Below are 18,231 nucleotides of genomic sequence, written 5' to 3'. Positions count from 1 at the left end.
ACTACTTCCCCCCCCCCCCCCCCCCCAACACACACTTTTCCAGATGGCAGGAATGTGCTGATAAGCAGCTGAGGCCCTGAATATGTTTCTCTCTCTGATAACAGCTGAGCCACAGCCCTCACTACCGAACACCGCACTGTCGACTCTTAAAAAAATAAATAATAATAAAAAAATCTAGCATCATTTTATACCATTTACATACTTTATAATCTTAAAAATACTAATTTTACAGGATTCTAGGCTTCAAAATAGGAACGGAGACACACCGTATGCTTGCTTTCAAGTGGTTCAACTTGAGAAAACACTGCTGCTAGGTGGGTGGGGTGTGGATACTTTAGCTAGCTAGCCACTAAGGGGCTGTTAAAGTCATCAGTTTGAGTGTCGCGATTCGATTCCGTGTGCTGATGGATTTCCTTTTGAAACAGGAAGTCCTGCAAGAGCGAGTATGTGAAAGTTCTTGACTGATTCATACAACAGCCAATAGCGTTCGAGAATGCTAATGGCTTCTCGAACGCTATTGGCTGTTGTATAAACAGCCAATAGCGTTTAGACAGACAGACAGTGTTTTAACTCCACTGTCATGTTTGTTTAATTGGGTGGGGGCGGGGTCTGGAGTCGTTTGAACTCCAGTCCCTACTCCCACCCAAATTAAACAAACATGACAGTGGGGTTAAGTTAGCTGAATAAGGAGTTTAAAGGAATTCCACCCCAACAGTGATGAATTTTCAAAACACCTGCATGTTTTTAGAGAGAAGGAAGAAACCGGAGAACCCTGAGGAAACCAAAACAGACAACTCCGGACGTATGGTTATCTGAGCGCCTTGGAATATCAACATTTCCATCACTCACATGTATTAATCAAAAGTACAAAAGAAGAACTGAAATCACGTGCTGCTTTACTCCACTGAGAAACACCGGCACTGTGCCACAAGTCGTAAATACCAGAGTGAGCTGTTTCACGTGGAAAACTCACAAACACGGAGAAATGTAGAATGTTGAGCAACAGGAGAATTCCTCGTGTTAATATCACCATCGCACAACCCTATCTGAGCCACGGCATTCCATTCCCGGAATTAACACACCACTGTGACTGGAATGTCATGAAAGCGAGAGTTCGTTTTTATTCCTCGCACAAGCTCCGTGCAGACCCTGACGAGCCGTATGAACAGAAGGGGGGAAAAAAAACTCCTTAAGTAAAAATAAATATTTAATAATTATACAGCGCTTTCTGTATTGAGGAATGTTCTTTTTTTTTATCTGTATCACTAGATAGATAACTATTGTTAGACACAAGCTGTAAAAATAACACTGTGAAAGAATTCCCAGTTCGGAATTCTTTCCAAGCATGACGATAAAAACACACACACACTAAATCACAATAGTATTTAACTGTACAACAATGAGACCTTTCATCAGGAGGTCCTGTTGTGGGAAGGGGTGAGTGAGAGAGAGAGAGAGAGAGAGGGGGGGGTGCGAGAGTGAAGACTGAGTCATGCTTCCCAAAATCATGGTCCTCCAAAATAAATTCAAGGACATACTAATGAAGGGAAACACTTCCAGGCCTGGAAAACCACACACATTCTCTCTCTCTCTCCCTCCCCCCCTTTAGCGAACCATCACATGACTCAGCTGAAAGAAATTCCCGAGCTTTCACACGCTGTTGAGGTTTACAACGAGCTGAGCGATTAATGAGCCGTTACTACAAACTGCAGAATTCCAGCACTAAAACATCATCTAATTACCACACACACACACACACACACACACTCAGCAGTCCAGCCAACACTGAAAGTTAATATTGATGCAAATGAGTAACATATGAATAATTCATAAGACCAGGTACAACACGCTTTACAGACTTTTTCCCCCCTTTCTTTCTCTCTTACTTGGTATAAAAACGTAAAAAAAAAATCAAATTTTGTTTAAAAATGTATTACAATATGCAAATGAGGAAACTAATTAAATATTTGGCAATTTGCATATCAGGAAGAAGCAGGTCTTACTTAGAATTTACTTTTGTCTTATGAACAATTTAGTAACAGTTTATTAAAATATTTGAAACACTAATTACAAATCTCATGTGAATACGAGTTTGTATCTATTTACAGATAAACACTCAAAGATAAAATTATGCCAAATGTCAAGACGTGAGCAGTGATGTTTCCACAAATGAGTGGCCATCGTTTCTAATTTTTTGACAAAGCGACAGCAACAAAGTGACATTTGAACTGAATTTTTTTTTTAATTCTATGCAAACGTGTCATGACACAAGACAGAACAAATCCAAACGTGTTTCCCACAGACCAGGTAGCAATTTGTGGTGCTCCACTGTGCCGATGAGGGAATCGTGCGCGGTGGTGTCGTGGCGGTCGGTGGAGTCGGTCATTGGGGTGTATGCAAAGTGTTTACAGTGGGCGGTGTTCAAACACAGTATTTTTCTTCAGAGTCACCTGCTGGGACTATTTTAAAGCTACAAGAAGCATTTGAGATTATTCAGTTCAATCTAAATTCTTTTAGATTGAGAGAAGACAGCTAAAACAATTTTTACCAGAACCCTGCCTGGTTTCATCCCTCGACCCAACTTTACATTACAGGGCAGGCCATTAGTTTGCTGGGCTTGATGTTGGTGGAAAACCTGTCTTTTAAATTTATGAAAATTACTCACCAAAATTGAAGTTAAAGTTTAGTTTTTACCTTAGTTTTTTGCCTTTTTGGTGGCAATATTTCAATCCTTCTTTAGTTGACATTCAAGGAATAAATTGCAAAAAACAAGCTGGAGGTTTTTATTTTAAATATTGAACTCAACACTTACCTCAACCAATACTAAAATGAAATAAATAGTATAATGTAACAACAAAATAATAATAAAATATCATAATTAGATGTAAGAAACCACTTAAGGCAGGGGTCACCAAACTTTTCTCTGGGGGCCACATTGTCGTTCCTGACTGTGATGGGGGCCGGGGTTGGGTCAGCTATATAACGTAGAATTGTATGACCCAGACAAATATGACCACTAGCAGGCCTCACTGTGTAGTAGAGATTACTAGCTTGGCACAGCCATCCCCACTACTCTATCCCCACACCACTCTATCCCCACTTGATTCCTGGCACATATTTGTTTATCTTTACTAGTGGTTTGCAAAAGTAGTAATCGAGTCTTCACACTTTGTTTTAATTTAAAATACCACAGATATTCCATTTATTTATTTTCTAATAAAAATAACATCAAAGCTGTCAAGGTAAGAAACATCTGCCTAGCTGAGGTGATTGACACTGGCAAAGGTGAGTGGAAAATTATAAATTGTAGGTAGGCCTGTTGATATTAATTATAATTGTGTGCAGCACTTAATAAAAGGTCAAATAAATAGGCCTATAAAATAAATACATTTAAAAAAACAGTGAAATTATAATATGAGCAATAGATCACAGCAGTTGTGCTGTGTCCTGCATGTCATTGCTCTCATCCATGGCCAAAGCAAAAAACTCGAATTCTGACGCTTTCTCATTCAGCTGGTCATACACGTTGTCCCCCAAATCTTCGGTTCGCCTGGTCATAGTAGGTGCGGAGAGACTCACCGCGTTGAGCGCATCCTTCTTGTCGGGACACACCTCCTCGGCCACAGCAAGCATGCATACTTTAACAAAGTCCCCATCAGTAAACGGCTTTCCATGGGTAGCTAGTAGGTGAGCTACCTTATAGCTAGCTCGGACAGCAGCCTGGTTGATCTGGGTTTGGCGAAGGAATACATTCTGTTGTGCAGCCAGTCCGCATTTCATCCTCCGAATCCTGTCTTCTGTTGTTTGCCCTCGCAAACTAGCATACTCTTTGTGGCGGGTTTCGCAGTGACGAAGCAGATTATATTCTTTGAAAATCAACACACTTTACATACAAGACAAACTGCACGGTCCTTACACTGAACGAAAAAATAAATCGGTGGTCCACTGTTCTTTAAAAACTCTGCACTCTCTGTCAGCTTTTCGCTGACCGCTCGCCATTTTGCTGTCCTGAACACTGACAGTTCTCTGCACGTGCGCTGCCTGTCACTGCTTGATCGCGAGCATATGACGAAAATTCGGAAAATATGAATAGTTCATTTTATAACTATCAATTTTAATTGATAAAATCAACAAAATACAAGATGCAGACATGTCATTATTTGCCAAAAAGCAATTTAAAAAAATAGGCCATGACCACTTTTGGGGATTGCCTCATAGGGCCGGAGTCGGCCCGCGGGCCATAGTTTGACTTAAGGTAACACCAAGGCAACTAACAATCATGAAAAAGCATTACCCTAATTGGTGCAAAGCCTGCATGCCCTATCATAGAGCCTCCTATTTTCCGTTTCAAAAAACATTAAATTCCGTTTCAGAGAATGGCTAATTCCGTTTCAGACAATTTGTTTCAGTTAATATATGTTCAAATGACAACTAAATTGGCATTTTTAGATTTTCAACATATAAAATACATAATTCAGAATCAGAATTCTTAAGTACATGTAATAAATGCATGAAATTTTATATGTTTCAGGTAAATGGTGTTGGGAGGCATCTGCATGTTTGTTGTCCTTGTGCATCTATCCCTGTAATCCTGCTTTACTGGCCTGCTGTCGTACAACTTCATATAAAGCTTTAAACTTTCTGTACACAGTCTACACTAAATTTCACTTCACTGAAAATGTGTTTCTTTCATTTATTTAAGACTGTAGTTAATTAGTGCTGTTAACTTGATTGTTGACTGGCTCCTGCCATTTTCTTTAAAACTTTATATTGTATATTAATACTTATATGGTTATCCTTATTCTTTATACATGTACATTTAAATAAAATAATCTCAGTTATCATTTTATCCATGTTTTTCAAACTTTTATTCGTTATGCTGACAATGTTTTCAGTGCAACGACAGGTCTAACAAAGTGTGTGACAGTGTCCATTTAATATATACTTTAAATGATTCAAATTATTTAACAGTTAACTCTATTAGTAGTTTAATTTACATTTTGCCTGTAAATTATTTATTTAATAATGCACAAGTCTTCAAACTAGCCCTGTGATGACCTGGCGACTTGTCCAGGGTGTACCCCGCCTTTCGCTCGTAGTCAGCTGGGATAGGCTCCAGCTTGCCTGCGACCCTGTAGAAGGATAAAGCGGCTAGAGATAATGAGATGAGAATGAAGTCTTCAAACTCTTTATATAGAAAATCATTCTTTGGAAAATCATTCTTTGGAAAAAACTTCTTATTTAAGAACATAAACCATTAAATCATGAAAATAATCAGTTGCTATTATATAATGTTAAACTGAAAAGCCTTGGTGCAAACTACTAATGGAAATCTGACTGTTCAAAATCTGCCTTCAAGATCACCATTATAATATAGCATTAGGAGTCCCTTTGTGCTTGAAAATATTCCGTGGCCACGCATTAATAACGCATGAGAACGAGATCCTATTCCGTGGCCACGACTTGTTTAATGTGTGGGAATGAGATGATGATTATTAGGTGGCCACGAATTAATAACACGTGGCCACGAGAAGTGTTAGTCATTTCATCACTGAGACTGTTGACTTTCTGGCATCAGTAGCTTCAGCCACAAATATGGACAAGTTTGATCTGATTTCGTTTTATTTTAATCTAGGAATGAAATGATATCTTTAAATCACTTGCAGTTAGACATGGAGTAATTCTGAGCAAAAGACACTTAATTCGGCTGCTCAAAAAGCACGGGCTCAAACGTAGACAATATGCTGACCTCGGGGAAGTTATAGATTTCATCATACAGGATAAATCCTGTATTTATTGCACAACTGATGGCCGCTCAAAAACTGGACATCATCCCATCAGGCTGGAACTTGAATCATCTCGTGGCCACGTGTTATTAATTCGTGGCCACCCAATAATCATCTCATTCCCACGCATTAAGCAAGTCGTGGCCACGGAATAGGATTTCGTTCCCACGCGTTATTAACTCCTTTTTTCACCCATGTCACCAGAGGGGCTCCATAGATTCCGTTTCTGAGCACTAATTCCGTTTCTGACCCCAATTTCCGCGATTTCCGTCCGTTTTCCGCGACCGCGGAAAATCGAAGGCCCTACTATCAGAACATTTAATTCAGCTGCCAGTGTGTGTGCGCATCAGTGATGCAGTGATGGTTTATCTACTTCGCTAATAAAGATGTTTCTTAAAATATTCAGATTGCAATTTTTTGGGCCGATTCCGATTTCCAATTTTCCATGGAGTGTGACCTGCCGATACCGAGTTTGGCCGATTCCGATTTCATTTTTTCAAACCACTTCAGAGCACACACAAAGACTATTTTCTTTTTATCTTTTCTTTAATAGAACATTCTGCCAGATTTTCAGGAATACATTTTCAACACCTCAAAGGTTGAAAACAAACAAAAAGACATTGTTCTTTGTAAAATCTTTCTTCATGTTTGGTATGAACACATTAATTCCTGAAATAGGAAATTCACACAAACATTTTTTCTTTTCCCATCCAATATCTGGCACAAAAACAACTTCCCCCTCATATATTATTTGCCTACTGCTATGGAACACACTTTCATAAGCCTATTTAGATCTGAAAACTTATGCCTTATAGAACAACCCATTTCTTCATTCAGTAACAAAATACAAAAATTATTTCCAGTCATACTTATACCATAGCCATTCTATCATCTTTGTCAGATGTGTATTTGTAGAGTAATTTCCAATGGAATCAAGTGCAACCAAGATTGTAAAACAAACAAATAGACATTTTTTTTCCTTTCTCTCTTTGTACAAATCTAACTAGATGTTTGGTAATAGGCTAACGTATGAATTCCTGTAATGGGAAATTCACACAACCACAAACATTTTCTTCTTTTCACATCCAATATCTGGCACAAAAAAAAAAAATTCACTATATTTGGATATATAATATATCCAAATAGTGAATTTTTTTTTTTTTGTTAACGGCATGCGCGCTGGAGCCAGTTAGGTGCGCAGGACTGAGACTGTTCTGCGCAAGCGCAACACAATCGCACTAGAAAGCATGTTCAAGCTGCCAGTGTAGCTGCAGTCTTTTTAGTTGCGAATTACGAGTATTTCCACTTTCATCTCTATGTGATACACAAGTTTTGATCGGCAGAAAATCGGCATATTTTAATTTTGACCGGCCGGTCGCCGGTCATGGCCGATCACGTGAAAATCGGTCAATTCCGATCGGCAGCCGGTCAATCGGTGCATCTCCGATTCAGATTTTATGCTTCAGATAGCATCAACTAGGCATCCCCGCGAGCAGCGCTCGAAACTAACGGTGTCCCGACGTCCCGGGGACCATAAAAAATGTCATCGGGACACAAAATTATCATATCTGGGACAATCCCGGAACAATGGAAAAAAATAGATCTAGAAAAAAGTTCTACATTAATATTATTTACAAAGCCGTAACACATACGTAGACATTCACCTAATTTGTCAATTTTAATTTTAAAACGTTAACAGCGAAAAATACATAGTAGCTACACTTTCGATGCACCTGCATCCGTAGGCTACAGAGCAGCGCATTCTGTTCTAGAATCTTCGGCCGGTGTCCGCATTATATGGACTTGGAATGGAATTGCTAGCGCACACGCTGCGCCGACTCTTGCCAGAACAAAAATGCTTAAGTGGTTGAAGCGGACCGACCGCGGGGAAGAAACTGAAAGCCCAGACATAACGTCTCCGGGACCTTCAGGATCCAAAGTGTCCTCGCCTGGTCTGCAGGCAACGCTAGCAACTGAATGAACTTAATGAACACTGTTAGACACGTTATAAAATACAACAGGAATGATGTGGATGATATTGACGGAAGATACCGTTCAACAGAATAAGTGAGTTTTCTTGGTGTCTTTCTAGTTCAGAAAGTTTAGTCAGTCAGCAGCACAACTAGGCTCGGACCTGCCACTATGCTGATGTTGCTAACATTTGCACCCACGTTTCGGCAGCGAAAGTTCATAAAAATGGATAACGAAAAGTTCATAAAAATGGATAACGGAAAGTTCATAAAAATGGATAACGGAAAGTTCATAAAAATGGATAACGGAAAGTTCATAAAAATGGATAACAGAAAGTTCATAAAAATGGATAACGGAAAGTTCATAAAAATGGATAACGGTAATGGATAACGGAAAGTTCATAAAAATGGATAACGGTAATGGTGAAAATTATAAGTTGGCCTTATAAGTGCCAACAGATATTCAAGGTATAAGTAGATGAAATGAACATAAAAGGGGTCTTATTTTCAGCTAAAGTGTACTGCAGATGTAGGGAGTTGAAACATTTTCTGAATGAGCTAGTTGGCCCCTTTAAATAAACGGGTATCTATTCATACAGTGAGATCACCAAAGTTTAATAAACTGAAAATGCAATAACTGTAATTTTGAAGTAGATGATGTATAGGACATGTGTCGCTTGTGTCTTGTGACTTATTGTAAAAATGATATAAAAGGTTCAAAATCGCATAGTTACAAATATAATAGTAACTTCATATGATAATATTAACAACTGGTTATTTCAGAGAGGAAAAAAAATGGGGACACTATTGCTTCCATTCGGGACAATACAACACAGAATTCGGGACCACTGGGGGACACAAAGAAAAAAAGGTAATTTCGAGCCCTGCCCGCGAGTATAACATTTTATTTAGGCTAGTGGGAAATCCTTATTTATTGTGAATGTCAAGCCATTATTAATAACTTGCATGAATGCTGAAGCGGGATAAACGGATTTTTTTTTTTCAAAATCGCGAGTCTGATTGTGTGGCAATAGGAATTCATTGTGTGGCGCTGCGCCACACAATGGTCTATGTACGGGAAACCCTGCAATTAGTGAAAACGGTTCCTCGGACCAACCTGATGGCGCATGTGCGCTGACGTTTTCCACACAAACTACTTCAGTCCCCGTGACTGGCTCTGATTTACTTTTCAAACCACAAAAACGTAAATGTGGTTTCTGGTCAGATACGAGTTCTTGTTAAACATGTAGCCTACAGAGACATTACAAAGAAAAAATACGGCTTGGAATAAAGTTGCAGAGAGAGAGAGAGAGAGAGAGAGAGAGAGAGAGAGAGAGAGAGAGAGAGCGCTGCTTGAAAGTTAGCATGCACTGCTAATATCTGTAGTTTTTGACTCCAAATATATTCATGCCTAAGAATCAAGACTAAAGATTTCCCAATTTTACTTATGATAAATTCAGCAGCACTGGGTTTTTTTTTTTAGCTGCTGCATTTCAAGACAAACTGTTGACGTGACGTGTGTCAAGGAGGGGTCAGAAAAATTTTTTAGCTTTACTTTCAATGCAAAGCTTCCAAATGTAGCTTTACATTTATTCTGACACTAACAAAGGATGCACTCATATGCTCATGAATTGTATTTTTAGCAAAACAATGTATTTGGTTACAAATCAGACTGTTTTATTTACGTTCTGGCGCCATCAGCTTGGTGAAACCATGGCAATAGCAAGTTAACTAAATACAGGACACACCCACAAGCAAGAAGTGCAGAATAATGTGAGCGCAGAATGAGACTCACTAGAGAGCGCGCGCATGAAATTATGGAAGCGGATGAAAAACAAGTCAGAAGTGTTTTTGTTTTTTTTGAGGAAATGGGCAATAATGGCATAATGTCGAGAAGCAATAAAAAAAATAAAAAATAGCACAGGACATGATAAATCTTTCGAATCATTACATCAGTTAAGGAAATGTTTATTCATGGACTATAAAGGATTTCCTTAGAAACGTGACTCATGAACAGCTGGAGAAATTCTACCTGGAAAATAGTATTTTAAAAAAATGTTCATGTAAAATACACTCACGAGGTCAAGGAGGACTTTTACACAACAGTGTGACGATCCGTACTGAATCCGGGCTCAATAAATAAACAAACACACACCTGAATTAATGAACACTTTATGGATCCAGTTCAGAAATCAAAATAACCCAAAGTTACATTGCGAATAAAGACGAGAAACCAGCTGAGACCCGTCCTGAACATCCACACATCGCTGCTGCTGATTACCGTCATTATCACACACAGAAATAACGCACAGTCACCACAGAACCCGACCCAACACCACCATCCTGCCAGTAATCACCATCATTAACTCGCCAAATACACTAATAACACCCTGTTATTAACCGTAACCATAAACACACCAACGATGGTAATGACACACTGGACTGGTGCTCGGGAGTCACTTCAGACTGTCTGGATGCGGGTTAAATAATATCCATGTGGGGTCCATAATCTCCTCCAGCTCATCTCAGGTCTGTATTTACACCATCGTTTTGTTACTGCCCTTCTCGAATCTCTCGGCACACACACACACCAGACAATCATCAATAAAAACACTGATACAAAACTGTTTTTGTCCAATCTGTGATGAACCAATCTTCTTCCTGATGAACCTGATCTGAAAACACGACAGCGGGTGAAAGGTCGGAGCCCTGATCAATCTGGTAAGAAACGTTCAAAAAGTCCAGCTCCACACACTGATTGATAAATCTGATTGTTCCAAACTCTCAGGAACAAACTGGACCCGCTATTAAAACCTCATCACTTTGAGCGAGCAGTGGTTTGGTCAGTCATCAGCTGTGAAGATCAGAGGAGTTGCATAGAATGAGCAGGTAACGAGTGATTGTCTGCACCTTTTTTCCAACTCTTGCCAGATCCGATTGTCTCAGAGAGCTGAGCGTACCTGCCCTGAGCATACCTGAGCCCGTAATGAGCCAAACACTGAGACGCTGTGATAATTTAACTTTTTGATGAAAGGTGCAGTACCAGTAGCTCCAGTCTCTCCATTTCCAGCCTCCTGTGTCCTCCGTCTCCATTCCAAAGACCAGTGTCATAACACTCAGCACTGCAGGACTCAAGTTCCGAGATCACGATATTTTCTTTATGCTTTTTTTTCCCTCTTTTCCAAGATTAGCTTGCACTAATCTCACACTGGGCCCTCTATCCAGGCTTGGGACCGGCACCAAGTATGCACTATCCTGTACAAACCCAATGGTTGGGTATTTTACCTAATCTGCATGTCCTTGAACTGTGGAGGAAACCCACGCAGACACAGGGAGAACATACAAACTCCACACAGAAAGGCCCCCGTCAGCCATGAGGTTTGAACCTGTAACATTCTTGCTGTAAGGCGACAGTGTTGACCACTACACCATCATGCCACCCACTGACTGAAGCCAACTCACTGAAGTAAAGGCTTGGTGTTGAAAAGGATTTGATAGATTACAAGACTCAGTCTTACTTTATTTGGTCTCGACCCCCTTAAGATGCCTTGATCTTGATTAATCCTGGTCTGGGACTTGAAAATGGCAGTTGACTAAACTAGTCAGCGACCTGATTATCTTTTCCCTGGTCACTTTTGAATGCCATGTTCAATTCGCGGTCACAAGTTGCTATAATTCCAAACCTCCAACGATGCCCCTTTTCAACCAACAGGGAATGGGTTCTCGAACCCGTTCCATTCAGGATTCTTTGAGCTTTGGTGCTAGCTAGCAAGTCAGCCCACGTTTTCACCAGAACCGTTGTAATCAAGGATGCATCACGAGCAGAGGACGACACACAATTCACAACGGGACTAAAAAGTCGTAGCAAGATGATGGAGCGTATTGACTACCTGTGAGATTTTGTTCCGTTTCTGCAGATATTCGTTTTCGGTCCAATTTTTCTCAAGATGTATCCTGTTCCGTTGCGTTCTCCACTTCTGCTTCCTCTTCAAACTAATGACATCACGGTTCACTCCAGAAAAACCAGCTATATTTTGCTTCCAACTCTTAACCAACCTCTCAGGTCCGGAACCAATTTATTTTTGGTTGAAATGATCTGAATGGTGCAAAATTTAGTGCATGAACCAGAACGGAACCTGTTCCCCATTGGTGGAAAAGGGGTATTGGGGAAAGCCAAAGAAAACAGCCCCTCAACCTGAACTTTCTATGAGTTCCTTCACTGTTAACAAAGTGATGTCAAATCAACATGGCTGCTCAGAGCATCAAAAGTACATAAAGTCACACTTCATACCTTTAAATATGAGTTATACTGTATATAAACACTGATCAATCAGCATACAGATATATTTGATCATTAAATCTGTAACACGGACTATACAGGTCGCTGTTTAAGGAAGAAAAATGTACATCACTCAGTGTAAGCTGGCTAGATTCATCTTTGCCTAAAAGACCAAAGATGAACATGGAAGCGTCCATGGTTTTGCCCAAAGACACCTTTTTACCACTGAGGTAAATAAAAAAAAAAAAAAAACGTCATTCCAACCTGCGAATCAGCTCTAACGAGGCAAGTTGGACACAATATCCATCAGGTCACAACACAGCACCACTGCATAGAGCCAGTCACGGAGCTGCACCCTGAGGCCCATCACCCCAGAGCAGTCTGTGCCCTCTGCTCACCATGGGAACCGATGGAGTGTCCTTGGCACAGGGCCACTTGAGCTGCTTTTCTACATCATCTCTACTCTTCACAAAGGCGTCTCAGAGACAGACGAGACGGGACACAAACAGTCTGCGCTGTAAAGCAGAAATGGTGTATATATACTTACAGAAATTAAAAAAAAAAAACCTTACGCTGAGAGAAGTCTCTCAAAAGCCTGAAAATTATTCCTTCACCTGTCCCCTCTCGTCATGAATATGAGCACTCCAGACCCATTTAGAGCGCAAATACATATGTGCTCGCTTTTGTTTTCCGTACAAAGAGAGGAAGGGAGGGAGAGGGGAGGACGATGCCACTGAATACACTCCTCCATATTAAAACATTCATTTTTATGCAGCACGAAATGAATCAACTCGCTGCTTCTTTTTTCCTTCAAAGCAAAATGACCCCACATGACCACGAGTCCAACATTACACGTGTTTGTTCTGCGATGTTTACCTATACAAACTTTTCCTTTTCCCAAAAAACACACAGATACAAACACGCACTTCCTTTACAGCAGGATGCAGGCGCTTTTGGGGGGGGGGCACATTAGGAGGATTATTTTCCTGAAATAATCGACTCCTAAAATTAACTGCATTTTATCCTGAGTATAAAAAAAAAAAGTGAAAGATTCTTCCGCGTGAGGTCGTGGTGGACTCTGCGTCTATCTGTTCTACTTATTTTCAGGAGAGATTTTGTGGATGTCTGTGTGAGACTGATAAGAGAAATCTGCAACCGAGACAAGTGTGGAATGTGGAGATAAATGCCTGAGTAGCTGATCATTAGGGGTGGGGCGATGATTTAAAAAAAAAAGAATCACGATATTTCGAGATATTTCTGCAAAGCACAAAATGCATCACGATATCTATGCTAACAAACTGCTTGCAAAATGGTTTTACGTTTTTAAAAAATAGGTTTGGTGGTCATTTATTTTCCAATATGTTAAACAAAAAAGTAACACTGACAAGAGAAAATATTTTTATTCTGTAAACAATTTACACTTCAGATTCAGACAGTAGAAAAAGCTTTAAAAATCATTTTTATTTTAAAAAATAAAAATCACGATACAACGACATCTCAGAAGGCTAATTAGATTATTCAGGCTAGTTATGAGATCCAAGATTTGTACACTTTTTTAAACAAAAATATGCACAATTACTAAATTCTGACGACTCAACAGCTACATTTTCCAATCAGACGTTTGTTAACGATGACGTTGAACATTCAAAGCGTGTAAACACTGATCTATTGGTGTGTAAGGAGACGTTTATTTAATGTTTATGGAAGGAGTCTCTAGTATCAGGGTTTGTAAAAGTCAGAGGTAAAGCTGGAAGTTTAAGTTTCCAAACACAGAGGAAGTTCTTCAGGACATCGGACATATTGAGGGGTTTTTTAAAGCTCAAAAGAGAGAGGGAAAAAAATAAAAAGAGGCAAATGAGGGAATGAAATGGTCATGTAGTGTAGCTGCTTAAACGCAAGTAAGAACAGGAGCAAACTTGTTTCAGGGATGTTCCACAGCGTTAAACGGATTAACAAACATGACTTGTAAGGTTTTAAAAAAAAAAGAAAAGAAAAAACATTACTGTGGTACAAGAGGAATAAAACACTTCAGGACATCAAATGATTGATCTTTATCACAATATCCTACAACATTTTCTGGGTTTTTTTTTTTGTTCTTGTTTGTTTGTATTTTCTAGCTCGAGAGCAACATCTGTGAAAGTGATCGATGCAAGAAGCCTAAAGTTATTGTTTAAAAATTAAGAAACTGATAATGTCCCAGGTCTGGCGTCCCCAACACACCTGTAATGAATCAGTCCACACGTCCTGCCTGGAATAACGATAACGTAAAAAATATTAGGTATTACATAACTTTCGCTGAAGGATCCAACATTTGCCTCGACTGAACCAAAGGAGCTCATGACGTCATTAAAGACTAGCAAAGCACGTTTCAGATCAGAGTTAAAGCCGGAAGGGGTGTAGCTCGGCTCACACGCTGACACCTGGAACACCATCGGTAATGAATCAGTGATTCCTGAATGACCTACTGAGCGACTCTCAGTGCAGGGTTTAACCCTTTACGGCTCAGTTCAAGACGTTATCATGAAAACGCGATCATGCAACAAGAACCTGCACGTTTTAAACGGAAGCGACTGTCAAAGCCATGACAGACAGTACACAGGACAACTTAAGTGTTAGTTTAGGGTCCCCCCCCCCTTCCATTCGGGTTGCTGTATGGACCAAGGTCTTCAAAAAATCATCAAGTAGCAATGTAACGACTGGATTTTAGATCTATTTAAGAAATAACTAAAATTAATCGAGGCAACAATCATGAAATGATTAATGTTGAAAAAGGGACAAACAACTGATGTGTTTATTATTGGTGATAATGTAACTACAGTGTAATTAAGGAGTAAAGTTGTAGTAATAAATGTTAAACCTTGAGACCAGTTCACTCCAATAACCCCAGGTGGAATTTGCAGGTGTGTTTGAACGCACCTCGCATAATAATACTGATATAAGAGTGTACTTAAGGAATGTAGACTGATAGTAGTGAAGGAAACCCACCAAAACCCTGAAACTCAGTTCTATCTGATAACCCTGGGTTGAATTTGTGGGTGGGTGTGAACGCACCACGTAGTAGTAGTAGTAGTAGTAGTAGTAATAATAATAATAATAATAATATATATGAAGAACTACTAAAGTAAGCGATGTAAACTTCTTACACAAAATGAAACCCACCAAAACCCTGAAACTCAGTTCTATCTGATAACCCCGAGTTGAATTTGTGGGTGGGTGTGAACGCACCACATAGTAGTAGTAATAATAATAATAAAAATTTTTTATATTATATATATATATATATATATATATATATATATATATGAACTACTAAAGTAAGCAATGTAGACTTCTCACACTAAATGAAACCCACCAAAACCCTGAAACACAGTTCTATCTGATAACCCTGGGTTGAATTTGTGGGTGGGTGTGAACGCACCACATAGTAATAATAATAATTATTATTATTACTACATGAAGAACTACTAAAGTAAGCGATGTAAACTTCTCACACTAAATGAAACCCACCAAAACCCTGAAACTCAGTTCTATCTGATAACCCCGAGTTGAATTTGTGGGTGGGTGTGAACGCACCACGTAGTAGTGTTTATTATTATTAAATGAAGAACTACTAAAGTAAGCAATGTAGACTTCTCACACTAAATGAAACCCACCAAAACTCAGTTCTATCTGATAACCCTGGGTTGAATTTGTGGGTGGGTGTGAACGCACCACATAGTAGTAGTAGTAATAATAATAATAATAATAATAATATGAAAAACTACTAAAGTAAGCGATGTAAACTTCTCACACTAAATGAAACCCACCAAAACCCTGAAACACAGTTCTATCTGATAACCCCGAGTTGAATTTGTGGGTGGGTGTGAACGCACCACATAGTAGTAGTAATAATAATAATAATAATAAATTATTATTACATGAAAAACTACTAAAGTAAGCGATGTAGACTTCTCACACTAAATGAAACCCACCAAAACCCTGAAACTCAGTTCTATCTGATAACCCCGGGTTGAATTTGTGGGTGGGTGTGAACGCACCACATAGTAGTAGTAATAATAATAATAATAATAAATTATTATTACATGAAAAACTACTAAAGTAAGCGATGTAGACTTCTCACACTAAATGAAACGCACCAAAACCCTGAAACTCAGTTCTATCTGATAACCCCGGGTTGAATTTGAGGGTGTGTGTGTGTGTGTGTGTGTGTGTGTCATCACCACAAATGTTTTGCTTCCACAAGACAAACTAACCAAACCTGAAGAGCCAAGTTTTGCACAGCTCAAATTCTTCCACCGCTCTCCACATAACACACATACTTCACCTCCTCCTAGCTCGGGTTATAAACTCCGGAATTAAATCAATTAATCAATAAAGAGTCAATCGCGCGCGCGCTCCCTCCCTCCCGCCCTCACTCACTCACTCAAAACCTGAACGCATGAACGCGCAGGAGGCCGTGAACGCGCACACTTCAACTCCAACTGTGTGTCGAGAGAGAAAGAAATGAAATAATTTTCTAAATCATTCATTCGAAATATATTAGTCTATATCGATTAAAAAATGGCAATTTTGTCAGAGAGCTACATTTATAAGAGCACTCACAAATCGAGTTTGGGTTTAAAAAATAAAAAACGAAAAGGAAATATGACGTTAGCATTTCACAGGTGTTAAATTAGTATAAAATTAGATGTTTTCACTCCAGGTATGAGGATTAATGGAGCAGTGACACTTAACGAGCTGCCCAGAGCCACTAAAATTTACCTCAGACAAGTTTGACCTGTGTTACACTCACTCACTCTCTCTCACGCTTACAATTCACCTTTCCTGGTGACAAAAAAAAAGTCGAAAAGTAAATAAATATCGAAATATTCCAGAAAGTTCTTCAATAAAAATAAAAAAAAAATGACAAACATGAACACAAACCCTGACACAGATCTGGCAGTGAAACAAAACAGGCAGCGAACTTTAACTCCAACTTTACACTGATGTCAAGTCTTTTCTTTTTTCCCCCTGAGGTAAAATCGTCGGATTTTTTCCCCATGAAATTAACAAAACACAGTTCGAGACATTAATCTCTTCTCGAACTCGTGTAAATATGTGTCCTACCTTATTTGAAGCAGCTTTGGCCGACATTTTGGTCCCCCAGAGTAAAATATCACTGCTGACAGAAAGCCAGTGCTGGCTGGAAAACTTCCTCCACTTTCCTGTGTCCTGCCCAGCAGCCCTCAGCTCCGGGCAAACGACTCTCTATTTCTCTGCTCCTTCTTCCTTGGACATGTTAGCGGAACCGAACGGAAATAAATAAATAAAAGACAAGTCCAAAGTTCACCATCAGCCTCTCTCTCCCTCTCCCTCCGGGGCGGCGCGTTTTAATAAACACACAAACTTCTTTCTGTTTCCCAAACAGGTAATATTACACTGTTAATCCCCTTACAGGATAATCAGAAAGAAGTAACTACAAAATCAACAATATTTAAACGTTTTAAGAAGCGCAGGAGTGACGCGTTCACGAGTGTTTCTCTCCCGAGACTCTCGACTCCTCTCGCTCGCTCTCTCTCTCTCTCTCCTTCACCTCTCCGAGCAACAGCCATGACATGTCTGCCTGCCCGCCTGCCTGCCTGGAATGGACCATTCCATTCCACCCAGAGAACAGGGGGGAGCTTGGAAATCAGACCAGCGCTAACCACAATTAAAACCAATCCCAAAGTTGATATTTTTAAATCATAAATGTTCTAAAAGACACTTAAAATCTTATTCGTTTTCCAAAGATATATTTTATGGATTTTTCTTTCGAAATGATCAACCAGGTAAAACCTAAATCCCCCTTCCTTCCTTCTCAGTGGGCACGTCCTGTGGACATGATCAACATGGGATAGAGATTGAGGAGGATGGGAAGAAGAGGAGGAATAAGTTCCTGTTGTTTTACTCTGTGTTCAGACATTATTTCTGTTCGTTTTCACAATTTAGTATCTATTTTAAAGTTATTTCCAATCACAAGGAGCAACGTCTTGGCAAGACGTTCTCCAATTTAGAGACAAACCCCCTTATATAATATCCCCCCCCCCCACTTCACTAAGAAACCCAAATCAATTAGACTACGTTCAGACTGCACCCTGAAACGACCCATATCCGATTTTTTTGCCCATATGCGACCTGTATCCGATTTGTTATTGACAATCTGAACGACACAGATCCG

General features: G+C 39.5%; 1 protein-coding gene across 12 annotated transcripts in view; it reads right to left on the bottom strand.

Moving 5' to 3' along the window:
* The window catches only part of tjp1a (tight junction protein 1a), a 92,803-nt gene extending 75,177 nt beyond the window's left edge, over positions 1-17,626 (bottom strand). For all 12 annotated transcript variants that reach the window (XM_060911075.1, XM_060911081.1, XM_060911083.1 and 9 more), the window contains exon 1: positions 17,142-17,626. In XM_060911075.1, the coding sequence (XP_060767058.1) occupies positions 17,142-17,168 (27 nt within the window). In that variant the 5' untranslated portion in view covers positions 17,169-17,626. The remainder of the gene's footprint in view (positions 1-17,141) is intronic.
* Positions 17,627-18,231: the final 605 nt, after the last annotated feature.

Source organism: Neoarius graeffei, chromosome 27 (genome assembly GCF_027579695.1).
Source record: "Neoarius graeffei isolate fNeoGra1 chromosome 27, fNeoGra1.pri, whole genome shotgun sequence".
NCBI lineage: Eukaryota > Metazoa > Chordata > Actinopteri > Siluriformes > Ariidae > Neoarius > Neoarius graeffei.
Note: the sequence above shows the minus strand (reverse complement) of the source record. Positions and strands in the feature narration are given on the sequence as shown.